The sequence below is a fragment of the Zeus faber genome (assembly GCF_960531495.2).
Source record: "Zeus faber genome assembly, chromosome: 10".
NCBI classification, from domain to species: Eukaryota; Metazoa; Chordata; class Actinopteri; order Zeiformes; family Zeidae; genus Zeus; species Zeus faber.
The window spans coordinates 19,811,469-19,836,262 of NC_137199.1; the positions used below are offsets into that span (position 1 = coordinate 19,811,469).

General features: G+C 47.2%; 1 protein-coding gene across 1 annotated transcript in view; it reads right to left on the bottom strand.

The window, feature by feature from the left end:
- flt4 (fms related receptor tyrosine kinase 4) overlaps positions 1-21,783 on the bottom strand; it is a 46,481-nt gene extending 24,698 nt beyond the window's left edge. Inside the window, exons 1-5 of the mRNA XM_080008582.1 lie at positions 21,652-21,783; positions 5,610-5,706; positions 4,088-4,362; positions 727-857; positions 399-564 (exon numbers count right to left, since the gene is read on the bottom strand). Coding sequence (XP_079864708.1) covers positions 399-564; positions 727-857; positions 4,088-4,362; positions 5,610-5,706; positions 21,652-21,709 — 727 coding nt within the window. The 5' untranslated portion in view covers positions 21,710-21,783. The remainder of the gene's footprint in view (positions 1-398; positions 565-726; positions 858-4,087; positions 4,363-5,609; positions 5,707-21,651) is intronic.
- Between the last annotated feature and the right edge of the window lie 3,011 nt (positions 21,784-24,794).

Genomic DNA, 24,794 nt, shown 5'->3' on the forward strand with positions numbered 1-24,794 from the left:
GGTCTGCTTCCCCTCTCTCGCTCTCTCTCTCTCTCTCTCTCTCTCTCTCTCTCTCTCTCTCGCTCTCTCTTCTCTCTTTGACTTCCACTCACATCATGCCAGGCATTTCTAGGAAATTAATTAAATGAAATCCTCCAATTTGAGAGCATTAAGAGATAATTGGCTCAGTAACTGACAAGGAGAATTATGGTGACAATTTTGCCAGGCTGGCAGATCTTTTGTTTTTGTTGGTAATTGCCTTCTCAGTGAGAATAAAGCCTCCGGTGTCATTTAAATGCTTGCACAAAGACAATCGTCTTCTGTGTAGCGACCAAGGTAAGGTTCATGGGAATGGAAGGGAGGAATTATTATTATTTTTTTTTTTTTTATTTAACCCCCGAGTGGGCGTGGCCTCTTACCTGTGGTGTGGATCATGTAGTTGCTGGACTGGAACTCTCGGTCTCCCAGAGTGGCCACACACACTAGACCAATGACTATCGGCACGGAGTCCAGAATGTGTCGGGGAATGGACCAGCCCTGTTTGTTGTCCCACGTCAAACCATCCGTCTCCAAGCGAGTGGGATACTGAGGCGCAACCACATGGACAAAACACACCCCGCAACACAGCACAACACACAAAATAGATCAAACTCAAAAAGGACTCCCAACCTTGGACGGTAAATTTCCCGTCTGACTGGAGATGGATCGGCGGAGGGCGTCGCGCGGAAAGCGAGGGCGGGTACGAACCATGTGGAGAGTGACGTTGAGGTCGGGGACGGTGACCAGACACGGAACCACCACCCTGGTGGAGAAGCGGGTGATGAAGATGGTCTCCAGGCCCTCGCCGTCGTGTCTCTGCAGGAAGGGCTGCTCGGGGTCTGGGTGAGCGGCAGAGGGACGGCGCTGTGAATCGAGTTATCTCTTTTCGCCCCCACACGCCGGGGGAGATAATGGCACCTGCTATAAGCGCCATTTAACAAACAGACCATCAGATGTAATAGCCTGATAATGATCCCTCACAGATACTCCGTGGCATCACCCCATCCACCAGAATCACTCAGCAACGCACATGACAGAGGATGCTGCACTCAGAAAGAGCTCTAATCTCCTAAAATGTGTTAGTGCTTCACCTAGGGGTGGAATATTAGTAGGAAATCCGCCCCCCTCCCGTTTTCTCTTCATGATACTTTGATATTCTTCTTCCTTTATCGTCGTTTCACTCCTGTTGCAACGGGGGCTTTTGCAGCAAAATAATCCATTTTCATTGCCGCTCGCCTCGGCGGCTGATCACTTCAAGGGACATCTCTTCCCTTGGCGGGGGACGGGTCATTGCATCACGGGCCCCCCCCCCCCCGCGACCTCACTCCACACGATCACTTTCCCAGAACCTCTGTCGGGCGGGCCAAAGACACTGCCTTCATATCGCTTCAGTGATTTTGTTTCTTCGCCCGGCGAGGGCGAACAGACGAGCCCCGGCGCTCTGCTATCCTAATACTCGCACACTTTACTTCCAACAATCGCTCCAGGCTGTTGGAAGCCCCGAACCGCGGGTCCTACCCAGAGCTCTTACGTTTCTGGCCCGCGGCGGACAAAAAACACGTACGGGGTAACGGAGAGGAAGAAACTTGCGCATGTTGCACGCGCACGCGCACACACGCAGGGAACACTGGCAGTTAAAGTACTTAAGGATAAATCACTCCCATAAATCAGCTGGAATTAGTTTTGCAAGGAAGAGATGTCCACGCCGTTCTGTGGTGTTGGCCTCGGGGCGTTAAGACTTCAGAGAAGGTCAGGGATATGAGTGTGTGTGGGATTGTTTACGTGTCTCTGTGTTCGGCGGTTCATTGGTCTGTGTATGTGTGTGTGTGTGTGTGTGTGTGTTTGTGTGTGTGTGTTTATACCTGTATTCAGCGATGCATTCTTGTGTGTGTGTGTGTATGTGTGTGTGTGTATGTGTGCGTGTGTTTATACCTGTATTCAGCGATGCATTCTTGTGTGTGTGTGTGTGTGTGTGTGTGTGTGTGTGTGTGTGTGTGTGTGTGTGTGTGTGTGCGCGCGTGCCTGCATTCAGCGCTACGTTCTTGTGTGTGCATATGTGTGTGCGCTTGTGTGTGCGCCCTTGTGCGTGTGCGGGCCGATATGTGTCAGTGTATTTGGATGATGAGGGGGCGCGGTGGGGGTGGGGGGGGGGATGGGCGAGGTCTGCGAGTCTAAGCGAAGCCACATGCGTCCCGCCTCATCCCGCCTGCGAGTCGGGCCTAATTTATGGCTGCGATTTCAGCTGCTTCTGATCAACCCCCCGGTTAGATCTGTGGACCCTGTTTTGGCACCTTGTCAAGGGGGATAAACAGGTATTTCTGCATGAGCGGACCGGTCAGCGGGATTGTATTTCACGACAATCATCCCTCCGCCGCCCTCCCCCCGCCCACACAAACCTGGAGCTCGGTGTTTGTGTGGGGATCAGGAGACAGACCCTGGAGGGGAAATCCGGGAAAGCACTGAAATGTGGTTTTGTCGCGGACAAACAGAAACGCTCAGGGACCCGAACCCGGCGCTCCGAATCCTGTTAGGGGTACGAGACGCCCGGCGGTCTGCAGAGAGAGATTAGTGTCAGAGGCCTTTCCATCATGCAACTCTTATCAGATTTTGACGCTGACCACGTATGAAAGCACCTGCTGCGGCTTCCTACGGACGACTAGGAATAGGTGCATTTGGAGACCTCTGTCTTTCGAAAGAAAAATGCAAACCCTCAAACCGTTAATTAGAGGCGGTATCGCGGCGGCTCCTTTGCCCGGCGTTATCAGACGCTTCGCATCTCTCATTTCCGTGGCATTAAAAGCCGAGCCGCCGGCTCCCGGGCTGTTACCGGGGCAAAGTCAACATCTTCCGAGCGCGAGAACGCTTTGATATCTAAGTTTTTGTTTAAAACTGGGAGGGGGGGGGGGGGTTCCCTTTTCCGCGGGGAGGTCCGATTCCCTTTGTGAACCTCCCAAGAATAAGGGAAACGATACGCAGGCACCCCAGCGCCTGTGTCAGCGCAGGCGAAAAGAAAGAAGGAGAGGAGGAGATTAAACAACCTCTCTTTGGAGACGGTTATTAGTTCAGACTCAGCAAAAACATCTCACGCGCAGCATAAAATTTCATAAGTCAGGGACAATGTGCAACCAGACGGTCATTTTCGTTAAATAACTCCAGACAGGGTGATGAGGACTTAGCGTATCACTCTGAGGGGGCTTCTTTAAAGATAACGACCGCTGGCTACACATTATGCCGCTGATTAAAAGGCTACTTCCTAAATAATATAATATATTGAGATGGAGTATTTGACAATTTCTCATTTTTTCTTTCTAACATATTTACTGTTATTAACGTCATATTGGATAGATACGCATGGATTTCGAAACGACCATGTATTATCATCATTTTGATAGGACGCCTAAATGGATGGTCGTAACAAAAATATTTTATACAGCAAAATACAGAAAAAAGTGATGACATTGATCAATATATTGACTCCATAGCCCCATATTGGCGAAAAAGTGCAGAATAAAACCACTCTGGAGAAGGTGGGTTCTACTTTATCTGATGTCACTTTTCACCTATTGCTCGGACTTAGTTAAAATTTTCACAATTGCCCCAAATTTTTTCCTTTTTTTTTTTAAGACACCTTACGTGAAAATAATTCTTAGGTCCAAACTGTTTGAATCAGTTTGCATGAGAGCCGAGGGGAGGGGCGGGGCAGTTGGAAGGCGACCGGGAGCTTGAGCAGGCGCTGTTTCCACGAGGTCCTCGTGCGTGCACTCTCTAAAGTTTTGGGGGTTTTTTTCAATATAACGTTAGTTTTCGGACTATAAAATGTGGAGGGGTCCAACGCTGCCTTCTGAAAAGTGCACTGGAAGTGTCCCCCCCCTAAATTCCGCCCCTGTCGGCATTCATCTCTTCATGTCCTCTATTGTAGATTCTATGGAGCTTCATATGATGTCGCCGCTACAAATAAAAACAAGGACGTGATCGACCAATCAGAGTCAAATATCCCACAGAGCTGGGCATAATATTCCAAAATATCTTGCTCTCTCTCTCTCTCTATCTCTCTCTCTGTGTTACTCACCACTAACGAACACATAGACGCTGGCGGCGGTGGTGCCATCGATGGCCGCCTTGACATCCCGGTAGTAGCAGCGGTAGTAGCCGGTGTCGTTGCCCACCGCGCCGCTCACCTCCAGGCTCTTGCAGTACGGTTTCCCCGGCAGCCCCGGGCACTCCCTCACCAGGGCCACCCGCCGGCCGGGGGCATTGGTGGGACGAATCCGGGCCTGGCGGTCCGTCAGCTCCTGTGCCACCAGGGTCGTATCAGGCCAGGCCCAGTCCAGCCTGCGCTGCCCCCTGGAGGGACAGCAGGTTTTCCACGTCACAGCAGTTCCACGTGCAAAGTTAACGTCCGCGGATTAATAAAATTAGGAGCGAAGACCGGTTATTCAAATGAAACTTCAGTTCAATTTAGCCGAGCGTGACCACATTTTGAAAAACCCAAACCGAGACCCTTAAGTGTACTTTGCGATGCCATGTTTATTAAGTTCAATAAGGTAATGGAGAGGCACGGGGATGTGCAGCAGAGCCGCCTATGGGAAGTGTCCCCCCCACACACACACACACACACACCCCTGAAAGCACACAATTCACAGCGAGCGAGTGGGCGTGTCGATGACGACGCCCTGACGATGCCCACTACTCCGGTGGGATCTTTGTGCTTTGTCTTTGAGCTTTTTCTGCTTGCCCCTACACAGTGTATATATATGTGTAAGCGCTGAAAACAACTATAATATTATTATTATTATTTTAATTGTGCTGAAAACGGGGACAATCTGGTAGTGAATGTTGAAAACCGGGACATTTTAGTGTATTACAGATATCCGTCGGGCCCTCGAAACCGGGACAGGTGGTCTGGTCACTGTAATTTAGCCTGCTTCTGAATGTATGTATTGTACTGTTTTGGCTGTTAGAGGAGGGATAGTAGTTGTACATTATCAGAAATAGTGTCCGTGCGTCCATTTCAGTTTGTGCACTGTCTAATTATGTGCGTGTGCGTGTGTGCCTGTTGTGCTTTGTCAAATAAATTCAGTTATGGGTGGCATGCCAGAGGCCTTATGAATAAGATTGAGGGGATCATTATGGCTCGCTGAAAAATGATAGCGAGGCTTTCACCAGATGCCTCTGTTGACTACAAATGTCCACGTTTGCGGGCAGCAGGCAAAACGTTACAGGCTGAAAATGAGCCTCACAAACACTTGCAGAGGGGACAATCATCCAACTACGCAGGCTCTTTTACGACCGCAATGAATAGTATCCAGCTCCCGACAACGGGCAGTTTGCACATTCTAGAGTCTACGTCAGATATAATGATTATGATTTCCTCCGGAATGAAAATCCATTGCAGAACACAATTCCTACACACTCCAGCCCTGTGGAGGCTGGAGGCTCCAGTGAATAAATACATGAATAAATATAATGAAAAATACATTTATAAATGAACTCGATGACCTTAGTCAAAACGAACTCGCTCTCACCGAGCGCTTCCTTATATGCTAGATTGAATGTGCTTTTCAAAGTAAAAGTACTCAACACAAACTTGCCTGCATGTGATGGTCAGTGTTTTGCGGACTGGGATCACAAGGTCGCCTTTGGGGATGTCGAGGGTGGGCGGGGTCACAGAAAAGCCAATCACCAAACCTGAGCGAGGGAGAGGGAGGGAGCAGCAACATCAACACCGGCATACGACCGCATCAGTCTCACGTTTCGACAAAGCGTCTACAGTATTTAAAGGTCAGTCAGGACCCCGGTGACTTGGATAGCGGCGCTATCGGACCGTCAAATCCGACCAAAGCGCCGGCGCCGCGTAATTCTACTTGACAGCGCCTCAGATAACACGGCGTTCATTACATTTACCAGCTGCGAGCAAGGCAGCGATCTCCAGGGGGAAAAAAAAAGCGAAGGACAAAAAAAACAAAACAAAAGCAGCGGCACCCCGAGACTCCCAGGCAGACAAATCACAGAGCATATGATTCAAACTCCAACTGGGGGGGCGGGGGTTTTTCGCGATCATGGACTCGCGCGTGTCTTGTTGCCGTCACCGCCCTGAGGTCCCCTCAGCCGTTCGCACCCCGCCCCTCCAGTCAGGTATAAAAGTGTCTGGGTGACTTATGGAACACCTGGAAGCCATTAGGGGGGGAAAACACAAACACAAGCATCACGGCGCGAGGAGCTATTTTGTTCTATGTCATAACTGTATCGGCATTGGTTTTAGAATGACTGCCACGGGCGCGGCATGTGATGTGGCCTACGCCGCAGCCCTTTGCTCGCCGCGTGAGCGATGCAGGAGATGCTAATTCACACACAAACAGAACGCCTTCCAAAATAAACACGGTGCACGCTTGACAGTTTTATCTCCATGTTCCTGTATAATGCACCAGTCGTATTTGTTTCACAGCTCTGAGGAGAGTTTGACTATTTTCTAGATGTTTTCATAGCGATAAAGCCAAGTTAGCAGACATGAGTATTACATTAGGGTTACAATGGGCGGCTTTATTGAATTTAGAGATAGACAGACAGACAGACAGACAGACAGACAGACAGACAGACAGAGAGACAGACAGAGAGACAGACAGACAGACACACAGACAGACAGACAGACAGACATATAGATAGATAGATTGATTAGAGAGACATTATTCTTCCCTGGAGGGAAATTGCAGTGTAACAGCAGCACACATCCAAAAAATAGACAATAATAATAAACATATAATGAAAAACACAATGTAAAACACTATATATATATATACATATATATATATATATATATATATATATATAATCTCTGCATATACTTTGTGTACCAAGTGGAAAACAAAATGGCTCTAACAATATAATATACACGGTTTTAAAATATTTTGCACATTCTTTATTTAAAGGCAATTCCATGTCAGTATAAACCAGTACCTAACTGCATAACTTCATAACCACCAGCCAAGAAGTATGTTTGATTTGATTTGATTTGTATGTATGATGTATGCTTTAGAAAAGCCCTTACTTCGTAAAACACCTTCCACTTTGATGATTTCATGACCACATCTCAATCCCAACTGCGTTTATCACACACCAACCGCATTCCTCCGACACGTCCTGTTATCGACGGCAGCACAATGCGGCCGCGCCGCTCTTCTCTAAATATTATCTTGTTGAAGTTTACACTGAAAAAGGCAATTCCAGCGGCCAAAAAAAATCCCAAAATCGGTTTCTTTTCAATGACAATGGCGGCCGCGACAACACAGTGAGTTACTGTAATGAGCTGCGTGGCGGTTCAAACGGCGTCTGACATGAAAGGGGAGGAACTCAAGTCTTGTGTTTCGTTTCATGTCGTTTGTTCAAAGTGTGCTTCATCTTCCCTTGTCCCCGTTGGCCTGTGTTTCGGGGATAAACAGCCCACTGGATATCAGAGCAGCACCTTTCAGTACGCCGCTTTGCCGGGACACGCAGAACCCGCCAAAGCACGCCATCTGCCTCCCGCCGCTCGGGTGTTAGAGACGATATCGTGATGGGTGTTTTTTTTTTTTTGGAGCTCAGCGAAATCCATCCGATCTCGGCGTAGAAACGGCGCGAGCTGCGACATCCCATATCGCCGCATCGCCGGGGAGACGAGGCAGCGGGTGCGAAGGGCTCCGAGGATCATTTCCGGCTCGGCTCCTCGCGGGATAAGCCTGCCGAGGTGGGCTCCTGAATCAGATCGCTTTAACCCCCCAAACACACGAGAGCGGCCCCGATGTTTATTTTTTAAAAGGGTGGGTGATCAATGACGCCAAATGGCTCCAGTGTGGTTGTGGAGGCTAAAGTCGAGTTTCTGACGTCAGTCTGTACATCTGTACATTGAGTTCGGGGGGCCCAATTCTGGTGGCCCCTAAACAACACTACACAACGGACGTAGGGGAAAGCCAGGAGAGGAAATCCCCGTCAGTCGTAAAAGGCCTCCCCACCCGTCGCTCTATTTTGGCAACGGCAAAGCTCAGCGCGCTGAGAAGGAGAAGAGCGGAGGTCCTCTCCTTGCTCTCCTCCTGTCGACGGACTGACAGCCCAGCCCCAAGATGGCCGCCCTACCCCCACCTCAGTTCGTTTACCGACGCAGTCTTGCGCGATAGCCGCGGGACCCGAGCGGCGCGCCGCTACGGCCGACGAGCGGAGCAGGCTTTCAAAGAATTGCCGAGCTTCAAAAGGATGTGAGCTTTTGTTCCGCCCGACTGTGTTCAGAGCAGTGGAACGCCTCGGCCCGGGAGCACGGGTCAAGAGTCCGAACCGAAAAGGTCTTTCGACACCGAGACAAAGAAGGGCAAGGGATTGAACGTTTCCGCTTCGTCCATAACGGCAAAATAAAGGTCGGCGAAAGCTATCCTGAGAGTTACTCGTCTTCGGCGAAGCCGATCTGGCGATGGCGACCCAGCGGAATGCAAAGATGCGAATTTGCATATTTCTCTCCGGGTTCACAAAGCAGAAGGCGCAGGGATGGCAAGGCGGTTTCGTACGAGGCACGGACGCGAAATTATTTTTGCACCGTGCACAATCGCCGCGGTTGGCACATGCACATTCCCCGACGGGGGAGAGAAGACAAAACAAAAAAAAACCCCGTCACGCCAATCGGTTAAGAGATAGAAGACTCAATAGAACACTGTGCGCACGCACCTGACAAGCTGGAAAAAAATGACATTCTTATTTAAATGTCACGGTTGATTAGGTTGCCCTGACAAGACACGGCGGCAAGACGTGGGGGGAGTGGGTGGGTGGGTGGTGTGTATAAATCATTTTCATAGAGAGAGAGAGAGAGAGAGAGAGAGACGGGACTTTGAGCGTCCCTCGCCGGAATATTCCAACCGGGGGAAGGTAACAGTGTGAGTGGAGTAGAGCAGAGGGCTGGGCGGGCCTCACACCCGCACGGAGGCTAAAAGCTCTTCTCGGAAGCCGTTGATCATTCAAACTGATACGCACGTCATGTGTACTGCACATTCCCTGGCTAAATACTCCTGACACGCTCCATTTCCAGGGTGAGTTGAAGGTTAATGTGCATCTGATTTGCCTGTCACAGGTTTCAGTATCAGTTTCCATCTTCACCCCCCCCCCCCCTCTCTCTCTCTCCCTCTGAAAACACCCTGGGCCCGGGGGGCGCAGATTCGGTCAAGGATCGGGGGGGGGGGGGGGGCGCCGACGGCTCCTGCCATTCGGAAGGGGGCCCGTTGGATTTACGGGACGCAGAAATAGAGCGGCTCTGTGCGTTTCCCTCGCCGGACGCGGGAGACGAAGAAAAAAAACCCTCTCGCAAATTTGTGGCCCGGGGCGAACGGGGACGTTTTCAGAAACCGCTATTTCCTTCCCCGACCCCCGGTCCTCGCAAGGGGGGCGGCAGCGATGGGAGCTCACGCCTGCCAGACGCCGATATCTCCCAAAGCCGCGGTGGGCTTTTATATTTGGGAGCGGCCCGGGGCAGGGAGGTACCGCGAGGCTGTGCTGTTGTAGAAATCACTCGAGAAGATGTATCACCTATTACTAATTGGAAACATGAATCAGCTATCTGGAACGAAAGCCAAACAACAGCATACATAACCTGGCTTGTAGTGCTCAGAGCGCCGTCGCCGCAATGAACACATTCGCTCTTCGCGGCTTAATCTTTTTTTATCGGCCGCTTTGCGATGGAGTCAGTTTGCCTGGATACAAGTCATATTTCTCAGCGCGCTAAATGGGTTTTCATACAATAAGCCAGAGTAATACCAAGACCGTTCTAAATAAAGACGCTGGTTTCCAATCCATCCTCCATAGCCGTTTTTAGAGTGTCTAACACATTGTGGCCGGTAAAATGAGTAATGATTTTTGGACGCACACTCGGGATATTTCCTCCACCAAAACAATTTAACTAACCCCAACAAGAAAAAAAAAAAAAAGAAAAAAGCTGCCTTAGGTTCGGCGCTGAGGCCAATGAAAAAGACGCTGGACGTTCGATCCAATGCCTTTCAATGTGTTTCCAATAAACCACCCCCCCCCATCACATTAAGAGTAATCTCCTTTCTCTCCCCCCGGGGAATCCACACATTTAATAAATGACGTAAGGACGTAATTCCGGCGCCGTAGATCCTCCTTTCACAGAAGGTGGATCTAAAAAACAACAACTAATTGGCTTCTGGACAACTACCTTAAAAATGTGGAAAGAGGCAGGGAGCCAGAGACGCAGCGCGGGTCGGTTCTCCTCGCTTCCCATGCATTCCACTCGGTGCCGGGCAGATAAGCGAGAAGTCGGAGGTGATTTTACTCCAGCCCCGAAAAGAAGCGGCATTCCACAATTCAATCTAGAAAGATAAAATGCAAGTTATTGTGGGGACCTACTCCCCGTACTATCTTACGATTACACGGGGTGTTAGATGCGGCCAAAGCCCAATTTAAACTGCCGGGGGTTTTTAGCGATCGGAATACTTGGCGTACGAGCCGACGTGTCGTGACCTTGGAAGGGCTCAGATTTGATCCCGTGAGGTGGGACGGGTCTCGCAATTAGACACAAATTGAGGCGCTTATAGGGTTTTAACTTGTCGAAGGCCGTGGAAGTAATTAAGCCGACTCGCAATCGTTTGCTGTGGTCTTATTCTATTTTAGAACCCCGCAGGTTGACGGTTGTTTGCCGAGGATTCTTTCTGGCTGAGCGCATCCCTGTGTGCGCGCGAGAGCGCGAGTGGAGATATGTGATTTTCGCTATTGTTGTGAGAGCCCTGTCTTCACCGTGGGAGTGTTGCCTTTGTCTTCTGTCCCGGCGTCGGCCGGATCCCCAAAGCCAACAACCAGGCTGGGAGTCACCGGACAAAGCTTTCTGCTGCTGATGTTTTGAGGGAAAAGGAACCATCGATAACACGGGAGGGGTTCGATGAGTACAGACGATGTGCGTTTGCCGTGTGATATCCAGTGGCGGAGAGTAATAGAGTAGAAATACTTTGTTACTGTACTTAAGTCCTTTTTTCATGTATTGGTACCTACTATATTTCAAAACAAATGTCTTGACTTTTATTTTTCCTACATTTCACAGTCATGTTTCTTTAGTTTAAAAAAATCAGGATTTATATTTTTATATTCATCTGTATATTATTATTATATCATTTATATTATTATATAATAATTATAACATATGTACAATATTATTATAGATATTCAGTATTATCGATTATTTTTGTATTTTTTTATATTTGTATATTTGTATATTATATATATATACCCTGGAGGCTATCTAGGTATCTTTTTGTAATAGTAATCAGGATATGCATGAAAAGCTGCAGTGGCGCTTCATGCCGTATTATAGGCTCTGTTATATCAGGGCACTGGATATGAAGTACTTTTAATTTCAATACTTAAAGTACATTTAACAGCAAGTACTTATCTGCTTTTACTGAAATAAGACATGTCAATATGGTACTTGACCTTCGCTAGAGTAATTCTGTGTCGGGGTACTTTTTCTTTAAATGAAATCAGAGATCTGAGTACTTCTTCCACCACTGCTGATACGCAGCAGGTTGGAGGAAGGAGGCAGAGCGACGACGTGCTCCTTGCACACCAGGCCATGCACAGAAAGACAGCTGCATCCGTGGACGCAGCCGACGGTGCTCCACGCAGCCGGCCCTCGCCGCCCGCTCTGTGCCGCACGCCTCCGCGGCGACGGAAGGGGCGGATGCACGCGCTTGCGCCGCGCCCAAAAAGTCCATGCGAGGACGGTTGTGTCCGTCAACATAACTCACATGTTTGACCGCGGCTTGATCTTTCAGCGTCATACATGGTGATCGGTGACTTTTTTTTTTTTCAACAAAATACTCGTGCTTTTTCAGACGCAACCGAATTAAAAATAATCATTGGATATCTGTTTATTCCAAGCTTATCTCGAACCTTTCACGATTTGGTGTTTGCGTTTTTTTTGTGGCGAAGTGTTTGACTCGGGAAGTACTAATGTGCTGATTGAAGAATCTCCTAAGTTACACGGAAGATAAAAAAGAAAGGTGGTCGTATTTTCTCCCTTGCGAACGTGTGGACTCACCGTTTTTCTTCCACTGAGCCCCTTTCTTGGCTTATAACATTTATAACATCGGGGTGTGCGGAGAGCTCAGCCCCGCCGGCCTAGGGAGAACCCTGCTGACGGTAGATAAATCATCCACGCAGTCTACAGAGGAACGAGTCCCGCTGCCGCGCGACAGCGTAAGCCAGTTAAAAATGTAAAGCCTCCCTTTAACAGGCAGATACAAAAGCACAGGAGGCATCAAAGGTAAACGCGGGGCGAGGAATCATTTTCATTTTTCTCCCCGTTGGGCTGCGAGAGAGAGAGAGAGAGAGAGGGGGGACGAGTTAACGCTGATGTAAAACAAAAAAACAAAAAAACAAAAAAAAAAAAAAAAAAAATTTTGTTTTCCACCGCGGTTACACTTCCTGTTTTCTCCATCATGTCATGTCCCTCACTTCCTCTTTTCATGGACAGTGAGGGACGTGTTGCCATTAGTGTTTCCTCGCTCCTCGGTGGGTTTTTGTCTCTGACGGGTCACATGACAGGAACAGGGAAAACGAAGGACGGCAGTGTAAACAAATAAAGCCTCACTGAATTTAGCCTCCATTTTGTCACAAGGATGCCGTGGGAGCCGTGGGAGCCTTGGTTTTTTTCTTTTTTACTCATTCAGAATGCACTGTACGTGCCCGTCGCGGTTCTTCCCTGGCCTTTCGACTCGATCGTCCATTCCCGCTCGTTGTGAGAGAAAAATGCTTACGATCATCTATTTCGAATGAGGACAAAGGCCTCTACCTCCAGAGGGGGAGTTCTTTAAAACATTGTCTCTGTTTTCCCAGGAACCCCCCCCCAACTTTATGTGAAGAGAAATGTTCTTTCTCTTTACAATGTCAGTTCTAACATGGAAGAACCAGATCACATTTGGCCCTGTTTACCTTGTAAGGAGATGAGGAATAACCCCAGGGGAGCCTGGAGGTGCATTGTAAGGGATTGTAATCTGCGTCTGCCAGGTCATTTACAAGTTCCTGTTAATTTACTGTTTGAGGTTGGCCTCCAGGGAGACAGTTGAGGGACACAGACTTGTAAATGACTTCTGACCCCTTGTATAAAGCCCTCTTGATCAGAAATAAGATTAGACTGGTCAGAACGCTGCCTTGGAGCAGTACTGAAGCTTTCTCTTTATTCTGCAGAATGAATATTCCTGAATATTCTCAGTTTTTGTTTTCATGTCGCGGGCAGATTAACCTCACCGATCATTGCAGAAGAATTTCTTCCACATCGCACAAGTCAGAAATGCCTTGAATGCTCTGTTCTACAGGAACAACAATGTCTTGTCTGGATGGAGGTTTTCAAAGCTTGAGGCAAAGTCAAAATTGGCAGTAAAGCAAATCCAGGAGGCTTTGCTTTCCCGTCTCTCCTGATGAGAACTTCAAGAAGTCGACAAGAGGATTTAATCGATGTCATTCATTTTGTCGATGTTATGTCAACCTTGCACAGTCTTTGTGGGGGCGTTGGGAAGATGAATTCTTTTTTTAAATGGAACACTTGGAAATAAAAATAGGAACGTTCAGAACACCAGGAAATTTTCGCCAGAAAGCACCACGCGATCTCTGGGTTTTGGCCGAATCTAACTAAAAAGCCCGTAATTTCTGTCTGTCCGTCTGTCTGTCTGTCTGTCTGTCTGTATATCTGTCTGTCTGTATGCATGTCTGTCTGTCTGTCTGTCTGTTTGTCTGTCTGTCCATCTGTGTGTATATATGTCTTTATGTGTGTATGTATGTATGTATGTATGTATGTATGTATGTATGTATGTATGTATGGATGTATGTATGGATGTATGTATGTATGTATGTATGTATGTATGTGTATGTATGTATGTATGTATGTATGCATGTATGTATGCATGTTGTCTGTATGTATGTATGTATGTATGTATGTATGTGTATGTATGTATGTATGTATGTGTATGTATGTATGTATGTATGTATGTATGTGTATGTATGTATGCATGTTGTCTGTATGTGTGTATGCATGCATACATACAAAAATAGAGACGTTCAGAACACCCAGAAATATTCAGCAAAAAATACCACGCAGCGGCGTCTCTGGTATTCAGCTGAATGTTAATAAAAAGGCCGGAATCTCTGTCTGTCTATCTGTCTGTCTGTCTGTCTGTCTGTCCGTCCGTCAGTCTGTCAGTATGTATGTGTGGTGTGGGGATGGTCTGTGTTGAGCAGCCACAGCTGACCTGGATCTAGGTGATTGGGATCAGAGTGGCTGCATACCTGTTGCTCGTTGCTCATCAGAGTCTGTCGTTTTAGGTGTAGTAACCCTGAGTCTGTTTTAAGCATTTTTTTTTTTCATTTTTGTTCTCTGCTTGGTGGTCGGGGGGGGAGTAGGTTTCGGCCAGGAATTCTCCCTGGCTTCAGTTTGGTGTCGGGGGTATGGTGGGGGGATGGTCTGGGTTAAGCTGCCACACCTGACCTGGATCTAGGTGATTGGGATCACAGTGGCTGCATACCTGTTGCTCGATGGTTGGGCTAATGGGCAACAGGTTAAGACCCCCATCCTCACACTCACTTAGGAGAGGAGCCCTGTCATGACATGTTTCATCTGCTCCTGGTTACTTCCAACTGGCCCTGAAAACGCCACTTGGGTGGCGTGTGGTAGGAGAAACTGCCACAGACATACGTCTTTATGCACGTCCGTCTGTCTGTATGTATGTGTGTATGTATATCTGTATGTCTGTCTGTATAAATAGGGATATTCAGAACACCCAGAAATATTCGGCAGAAAACACCACACGGTGGCATCTCTCGTATTTGGCTGAATCTAACTAAAGGCCGGAAGCTCTGTATGTACTGTATGTCCTTCTATTATCTCGACAACGTTCGTTCATCCGATCTACCTCACAGTTGGCGGGTGTATTGTGTATTATTGAGAGCCAAGGACGTGCAGCGTCGAATTTGGTGCAACTTGTACACGCGACACGTGTCATATTAATACACTTTGAATAAACAGCCAGCTGGGGGGGCTTTAGGGCTCAGTCACAAAGAGTCTTTCCCCGGTGTATGGCTTTAACTGCTAGTTTCATCTTCCAACACAGGACTGAATCATTGACATTTTAATAAACTGTACAATGAAAATGCCTTAAGTCTTACATTTTGAACAGGCATATACTAGTACTATAAAATAGCCCAAATTGATAGAATATGTGACAGTGTTTGCATTCACCTACTCGGCTTTTTTGAACTGTGAATATGTTGCTGTATGGAACCATTTGATAATAAAGAACCTCAAAAGGAACGTGTGTATGTCGAAGAATAAAACAGGTGATACCGGTTCAACTTTGAAGTGAAAACGTGGTTATTTGGCAATGGCTGTCGAGCTCAGACATGAGCTAAATGTGTGAGAGTAGAAAATGCATTATCCTCGTCAACTTGTAGGGGAATGGAAAAGCTGGTGGTGAGAGCAAGCAGCTAATTCAATTTGTATGCAAGTCATTCTTTCCTGTCAATTAACTGCAAATCCTGCATTGATTATAAAATCCCCTCCCATTGCAGGCGATAAGCAACATGAGCTCTGTCAATGGGGTGTAATACTACAATTGAAGAAGAAACATCACAGAATATAACTTTTCTTTTAGGGCTGCAGGACATTAAACAGCTGCTAGTCTCGTGTCTTGCTCGCTAATCATGGCAATCGCAGTGATTACTTTCTGAAAAGGCATTACTGCTAATACAATCTGATAAGACTTTGCTTCAAAAAGAGAAAACGGGCAGATTTGCAAAATAACAGAAATGCCTGCATTCAGTATTCTCTGCTTGGTATTCAGTCCATTGTTTTATTAAATCTGGCTTCAGCCTTGACCAAGAATTTCTCATCTTGGTGGATCAGTACATGGAAATCAAGTAAATTAAGAGTGGAACCTGTCACACATGAGTGACACACATATGAGGCTTTACAACTTAATGCAAGACACAAGCGTTGGAACAAGTTCTTGAAATCAAAGCTGAAACATTTTGTAGTGGCACAGGACAAGAGAATGGTGCAGTGTCACAGCATCTGGCCAAAAGCCAGGGCCGCGCTCCTCTGAAATTGCCCCGCATGTCCGGCTGGAGCCAGAAGGCCAGCCAGGCCACGGAGCAGACCTGCTCTCTGGGATGTGGAGTCATCCCACCCCAGGCTTTATTGTGTCTTTCCCAACCTCTCTCTCTCTCTCTCTCTCTCTCTCTCTCTCTCTCTCTCTCTCTCTCTTCCGCTCTTCCTCTATTACTTTTTCCCATTCAACCCTCCCTCTGTTCTGAATGAAATAAAGTCCATTTCCGTAGTCATCTCGACACAAGGCCAGGCCAAGCCAGGCGACGGCCTGACTGGCATGGCAATGGCTTTGATTTCATTGTTACGATGAAGTGGGATGACATTCGTAGTGTCCATGTACTCTGCGCTATTGGGAGTGAGGCCTTCCCTACTTCCTGCCAGAAGAAGGTTGCAGAGTAAGGATGCAGCAGTGGGCCATCTGGGCCAGCTTCCTATGTTTAATACTCATGTCGCTGACTGCATTTTCCTTTACCTGCCTCACAGGCACACCGGACACCTCAGGCGCTTCCTCTGCAGCAATTCATTTTCACATGTCATCATTTCGCTGAGAAATTATTTCCCCTTGCTGGAAATGAACACCAAACAAGTTCTGGTAAACTCTGAGTTTAATAGAGTGTAGCCGCAGCACTATATATAGGCCTCAGATAACTGCAGGCCTATATTATCTGAGGCCTATATCTGAGGCCTAACTCAAAGAGTCCCATAATGCTTGAGAGACGCTGGCCATTAACAAATCTCAAATGGCATGTCACATGTCAGTTCAATGTGGCAGCTTCATTTGTTATAAAAAAGGGTCTTGAAGGAAATCGTATTCAGTGTAGTGAAATGGGAGAATTGAGATTGAGAGTGCTGACAACTTCCAGCAACGCGTCCTTTTCCCATGAACCTCAAGTGACCTCCGAGGACAGGACAAGTATAACCCGTCCATGAATTGATCATGCGTCTACAGGCGGCTAATGGCAACAGTGACTCATGTGAAGTACTGCTTATTCCTACGCAACACGAGCATTTTGAGACACTGTAATACTCCCTTCCCCACCCCCTGTCATGGGTTTCGGTTGCCACCACTCTGCAGCAATTCGGGCAACAAAAGCCAAAGATGCCGATTGTTGATTTCCGTCCAGGTTACTTCTAAAAGCCTCCTCTCTGAACATCACATGGGCTGGTTTTCATGCACTTAGTCCTACACACCCAGACAGATGGTGCCTTGAAAATGTTCTTTTAAGTGAACATAATAGACAATCCCTCCCTTTGTTTCTTTAACTCCCTTATATCGAGGAAACTGCTATTCTGTCCAAACTAATTTCAGATTTTCCAGATTGGAAAGTGTGTAGGAGTCACAAGCGTAACTTTTGCCGACGGCCTACTGACTTAATGAAGACCGAGTGTGTGTGTGTGTGTGTGTGTGTGTGTGTGTGTGTGTGTGGGGCTGGGGGGGGGGGGTATTCAGCAGATATATATATATATATATATATATTTATTTTTTTTAAATAAATAAATAGTATTTTTTTTACAGCATTTAAGACAAATGGCTTATCTTCGCCTTATATTGTTCTGAGGTTCCCTCAAGAGATCGTGCTAAATGGATCCGTCTCAGTGATAATCATCCATTTACCGCCAACTAAGAGCGTGCGTGATTCACAACGGTCCCGACACGGCAATGCATCATAATGACAGAAAATAAATACTCTACCTTTAGAAAACACTTAACTGGCGGCTGCTGTCGAATCCAGTAAAGATCCGAGTGAGTGGTGGGTGCAGAACACATGAGGGGGGTCAAGGCAATAGTAAAAAAAAAACTAAAAAAAAAAAACATATCTAGAAAATCCCAGGTGGTTTCCATTAACCACCTGACACCAACTAGACACATATTTGGCTTTTGTCGTGGATTCCTAGTGTTGAAGGAGCTTATCTCTCCCTCTGCCCTGGTTGTGTGGTGGTGCCGTGCCAAAGGAGCACCTAGCGATGCTTATTCTGTGTAGCACAAGGCGGCCAATCACCCCTGGGGCCTTGTTATTCTATGCCTATGATGAGTGAGGTACTGGACAGTATATTTATTTGCATTTTATTGCTGAGAGCTTTCCCACATGGAGCAGAGGCATTCTTCCCTCCTCTCTCCTCCTCCTCCTCCTCCTCCTCCTCCATGGAGCTCCCCAGCTGATAGAACCAGATATCCAAGGACAGGGCTCCCTCTCCAAGGAGCCCCGAGGTTGAAATCCAGAGATCAGTGCTGAGAATAGAGGGCGGCTGTTGGCTTAAACAACTCGACCCCTCTAGCAGATGACTAGAAGAAGAAAAAATAGCCCGAGTCGAGACTCGGATTTCTGGGATGATCCGATCAAGCGGAGGTATGCGAACCGAAAACACACCGCTGAGAGCAACATCAACACGCTACGCCCAAGACTCGAATAGCTGTCAAGACCAAAATCCCCTCATTCTGATGTTTAGCTTGGTATCTGAAATCAACACTGCTGTTTCTATGGCTGTTTCTATGGCTGTTTCTATGGCTGTTTCTATGGCTGTTTCTACGCGATTATTATGGGACTGGAATGACATTTTCTTTTAACCATAAAACAGGCTACAACCAGGAAAGCCACTTGAATGGAAGGCAATAATGAGATTGTTTGCTCCTAAATAATGGAAGAAATTCTGAAACTATGTCATAATTAATGCAGCGGGAAGGCAAAAAAAGGTGTAGAGGTAGAGGATTAAAGCTCCACGAATATGGCGTCCATGGTAAAATGGCAGTGTCATCTTCGTCTTTCAGTTGGCAAGGAGGTCATTTTCCTCTCGCGCTCTGGCCCCCGTCTTCCTCCGCGACAGTGGTGAGAGACAAGGTGGAAGTGAACAGTACTAAAGTCAATAGGGCCACAAGACTTTACCATGAAGTCATCTTCTGGGAAGTGGAGTCATCCATTTCAACTGCTTAGAAATTATTTCAGGCTTTTGGGGCTAAACCTGCGTTTTCTTTTGACGTTGCGAAAGAGCGCCTGTGGTCACAAGTGAGACGGACAATAATGTTTGCCCACAACCACAAGGCTCTGGAGCAGTGGGGGAGTTGGCTTGAGAACTGGCATTGGAATAAGAACATACAACAAGAGGCTAAAGCCCCTTTCCCACTCGCACTGAAAGCCTTAAATCCACCGCCAATGTTCCGTATTGGCATGACGCGGGAACGGGAGCCGGTGTCGACGTTCCGTAAAAGTGGTTCCGTAAGATTTCCCCACTCTCGACCTAATATAATTTCCGGCAAATTACCGGGACGGCTGTGAATGGAAGCGTGTGCGAACGGAAGCAGTAACATTTCCGTAAAGCAGGGGTGGAGCCAAATCCAAATAAAGCACAAATAGTTTTGGGGTTTTTTTTGCTAATATTTTTCTTTGCACAAATATTTTAAAAGATTATTTGTTTCGGGAAGAAAAAAAAAAAACGTTCGGGCATGTCGAGTCCAATACGAACCCTGGTGCTCGGCCGCAAAGATGAGAGAACGAAAAGGTGGAAGGGGTGGAGAAGGTTCATCCTCCGGAGGAGAGTGAAGGTCAGGTTGAAAGTGATCACACTGATTTAATAACATGGGGTTCAGGGTTATTGCGTCCGGGGACGGGGGCTCTGTCCCCTCTCAGGCGGAGGAGGGAAGAGTCCGTGGGGCGAGGAGGAGACGGGGAGCGAAGCGCTGGTCTAAAAAAAAACGATTCTGTTGCCAAGTCTCACGGGATACTACACACCTCTCACGCGAGCATGACGTAATGTATCCGGAACAGTCATTGTGTGGGAACAGACTCCGTACGGAACTTTTCCATAAAGGAGGCCATGTGGGAATGACTGCCTACTGCCTTTGCTGGATATTTTTTATCCAGCACCGTTATGGACTCCGTGTGGAAAAGGGGCTTAATGTTCATTCATTTGTTTGCTGTCCAATGGAGCACCGTTTTCTCACATCACTTCCTGTGAGTACCCACATTTCCCGCGAGGGGTCATATCTAACCAGATGAGCCTATGGAATGATGGATGGAGAGATTTTCCTGGTTTATACCTTTCGCACTGCAGTTTTTTTTTTTGCTTAATCTACGTTGGAAATGATGTGTCATGTCTTTGTCAAAAAAGTCACATACGAAGGTTGAGAAGCCAGCCACCCTATACAGTCTGGAATTCACTTGAACGTGACAAAAACTCGAAATGAAGAAGTTGCGTAGATGAACATTCTGGACTTTTGTTGATTCTGCACCACAGAAATTGCATTTTAATGAAGATGCGAGGATCGGATTTGACTGGATGTTAAACACTCTGCATCGTGTGATCATGCTGTGGTGAGCACATCAGGCGGAGGAGGCCTTAAAAGGTGGTTATCTTTGTTTTGGTTATCTGTGTTTCGTCGTAAACACAGATAAGAAAAAAAGAGGCTTCGAGCTATATTCTCACTACCTTTTCACTAAATTCTTCCAACAAACCCGAGCCACTAATCATAAAAAGCCTTCACTGGGAACCCTAGACTACTACAGTATACAGTATAACACACAGTATATACCATACTAAGATACTATATGGAGGAGTTCCAGGCTCCTTGGAATATTATACGACTGTTTACCTATTATTCAAATATGTCCGGACCAGGATATAGCACTAATGAGTCACATGAAGAGAGGGAGCACAATCCACTGTTGAGTTATGATTTAAGTGGCCATATGGCAGCATTGCTTCCCAAAAGTATTCCCCGCTCTTTATGAACAGCTGCTCAGCAGCAACTGGTGTTGAATATCTCTGCGCTCGAAACCTGTTCATTAAATCATAAGGCACAGCCGATGCATATGTTATTCCACTATTATATATTCATGTCAGCGGTTCTATTAAAAAAAAAAAAGTGCTTGTTGGAGCAAAAACTTCTTTCTGGGTCTGAATAAACTTCCAAAGAAAGTGGCTCTTGTTTTCAAGGGCCCCCTGCAGTGCAGGGCACCCACAGGTCAACAACTCCCTTCGAGGTGGAACCTTTTTGTGCACATTTGCTTTCCAAATGCCTTATCAGTAAACTTCAATTCCATATCTCTCGAACACGACCCCCGCACACCTCCCCCGAGTGCTTCTATCAATCAGGCGGTGACAAATGAATCCATCACATGGTGTCCCCCAGTCATCTTTCATTTATCTTCTGAAAAGCGGCGCTTTTTGAATCGAGACTGGAAATCACCGCGAAATTTAAACACGCAAGTATCAGGTAAGAAAAAATAAATAAGTAAAATAAAAAAATAAAAAAATACAGGTGAAAACAGTGATTCATGTCAATTGTAGTCTGCGTTCCATTGCAATGCAGCATAACGTAAAGGGGGAAAAAAAACTTTCATTTAATTTAGAATAACGAATAGCAGTGTAAGGGATTAGTCTACTTTCCTATGAAATAAAAAAAAAAAAGAATGATTTAATGAAACGAAATGAAATTAAAAAACACTTGCACGCGGAGCAGTGCGGAGCAGTGCGGGGCTGCTTTGCTGACACCCGAACTTTCCTCGCTCCCGGGGACTCACCTGAGAAACATGCAATTCCAGTCCAAACACGGCAGAAAAGCGTGGAATCTGTCTTCATTTCCAGGTTTCCAGTCTCCGGGGGTTAGATGTGCGTGTGTGTGTGGGTGTGTGTGTGTGGATATAGCGTCTGGATCTCGGTCCTGGATGCGCGGTGGTCAGTGCACGGGACTGTGGAAAGTAAAGTCCAAACTCAGGTGACGCGCCTCTCTCTCTCACTCTCTCTCTCTCTCTCTCCCTCTCTGCAGAAAGGATGTCGGATCCGCTTTTCTGCAGAGGAAAAGAAAAAGCGCATCCCCCCCCCCCCCCCACCCACCACTAGTCAATTGGGTGCATACGGCACTGAGTGGGATTTACAATGATTTCCCTTTCCCTTGTCCGTGACTGGAGCACGCACACACACCCACCACCCCACCCCTCTGCTTCATAAAGTAAGCTGCAACTAAATTGTGTGTGTGTGTCTGTGTGTGTGTGTGTGTGTGTGTGTGTGTGTGTGTGGGTGGGTGTGGGAGGGGGGTGTCCTTCCTGGCTTAAAGAACTCATTCTCTTCACTTCATGACCACCTTGTGCAGCTGTGACTACTTGTAAAAGTAATTTCCATCGCACGCGCGCACACACAAACACACACACACACACACACACGCACACACACGTCCATACACACACACACACACACTCTCCCTCTGTCATTGCACTGTCAACCCCCAGAGCTCCAAATTAGATTGTCCACTCATCGCAATGGAAATGTGATTATTCCGATGCGGCTCCTGGGTTACCCCACCGGTTTTGTCTCCGGGGGTTGTGTTCATCTATAGCCACTGCTGCTAGATGTCACTTTTAACCATCACAAGTTACTGCAATTCAATTACTGACAGAACAAACGGCGCCTCACATGAAAATAACACGAAGGCTGTTAATCCTGCACGTATCTGTCCCTGCTAGAACCCATGATCTGCCTAAAATAACCCCCCCCCCCCCCCCCCCCCACACACACACACACACACTCCATCCCAGAGAGATTCCCAAAAGTGTGAATTCCCAAAAGTCCCAAAAGTGTGTGGAGGCATGGAGAGGAGATTTGAAAGTAAAAAACCATGTAGTAAGTAACACACTTAACTGAGGCAAATTTAAGAGGTTGAAGAGGTGCATGTTTGGACACACAACACACACACACACACACACAATTGACACTACACAAGAGAGCCTTGGAAGTTGATTTGCAATAGTGTGTGTGTGTGAGCATGTGTGTGTGTGTGTGTGTATTTAAGTTTGTGTGCATGTATGTTTTTAAATTTGTGTGTGTGTGTGGGGTGGGGGGGATTCTCACAGATTAAAAAAAACTACCACTGTTGTATTAATTCCCCGGGTGTGGCCCACCTTGTGGTGGAAGGAGCTACAGGCAAATTGACAGCATAGGAATCACAGTTTTCAAAATTTTAAAAATGTCCGTAGGCCATCCAACGGACACTTTCCAGTCGGCAGAATTAAGTAAACTACACGTGAAAACCCCACTTTTGCATCGTGAATGATGCTGAAAAAACAAAGGTTGAGCGAGATCAGAGCCAAGGCTTAGTCGCAGCAGGGAGCCAGGAGAACATCTTGTGTTTTCCCTGCTCCCTCAAAGCACCTCTCTGACCCCGGGAAACAATGTTGTGATTGAACGGTTGTAATTAAAACAGGTTCCTTGTTGTAGCCCTGCTGTGCGGCTTGTTGCGCAGGAAAACAAACACTCTCTTCTGTGTTGCTGGTTCAGCACGGCCTGGCCTGCGGGAATGCACAAAATCCAGTTCCAAAAACAACACCGTTAGGATCATGAACAAACATTATCGCTGATATTCAATGATATAGTTTAAACAGCAATAAAAAAAAAAAAAGGCTGGCGGGCGGGACCCCCTCCCCCCGTGCTGTGCCAGATGAAAGCTTGCAGTGTTTAATTCTGCCGCCTCCCAGGGGAGGACTCAGGGCTCAAGGACCCGTCCTTGAAATGCCACCACGCCATCCGGCCCATCCTCTGATCAGGAAGCACCTTACCGATCCACAGCTACTATCCTGGGAAGGAAACGGAGAATACATGCAACCCACTCACTCACACACCCACACCCACACACACACACGCACACACACACGCACGCACACACCCCCCCCACACACACACACACACACACACACACGGCCTCATCAACAGCCCTGCACTCTGAAAGGCCACTTTGATGTAGCTCAACAGCTTGGAAGTGGGTACTGAACGGGGCGGTTTTGTTTGGACTGTGACAAAAAATAAATAAGAATTGCAGGTCACGCCGGTCAATATCATTCCACATAACGCATCGAGAACAAAGTTCAATATCCGTGTGTAGCAGATATGGCTACTCTGCATTTACTGCCCCACCCCGTGAAGATGCTGCTTCGCAATGGAGGCGAACTGCATGGATTTTAATAATTAAGTGTTAAAATAAAGAATAACAATTAACAGTTGTGGAAAGTAACACAGTCTAAGTACTTTTTTTTTGTACTTCAGGGCACTGGATATGGCAAGTACTTTTACTTTATGTACATTTGAGAGCAAGCACTTTTACTTAAGTAGAAATGTCAATGCGGTACTTTTATTTTTGTGGTACTTTTATTCTTCATTTTGTGTCATGGTAGTAAGATCTCAAGAACGACCTTCAGATACAACGCCGGACCAGAGCGAGAATGTTGAATCTACATAGCCCAAAAAAAGGGGGTTAAACGCTGCGCTAATAAAAATCCATTTATTAGCGCGCGGCCCCCAATGCTGACTCCCGTGGCGCTGCCTCCAATCAGGGCCATCCTGCTGGCCGTGCCCCGGGGGGCCCGCCGGGCGGCCGTGCGGCGTCCCCCACCGTCGCTCTGTTTGTCTGACCTTTCACCTGTGGGGAGGAAACAGGACACTGGTGCTCTGCTGTGTTTGTGGAGATAACCGGGGGGCGGGCCCGTGCATCCTCCTCCTCCTCCTCCTCCTCCTCCTCCTCCTCGCAAGTTAAAGTGTCAGGGACGGCTCATGCGTTCGGAACTTCCACTCCAGGGGCCCGTACTACGAATGAAGTTCAACATGCCCGGGGTATCTTTTCGCGAGGAGGCTTCACCAAGCCTAGCAACCGCAATCACGCTTAAGCTGTGTCAGGACG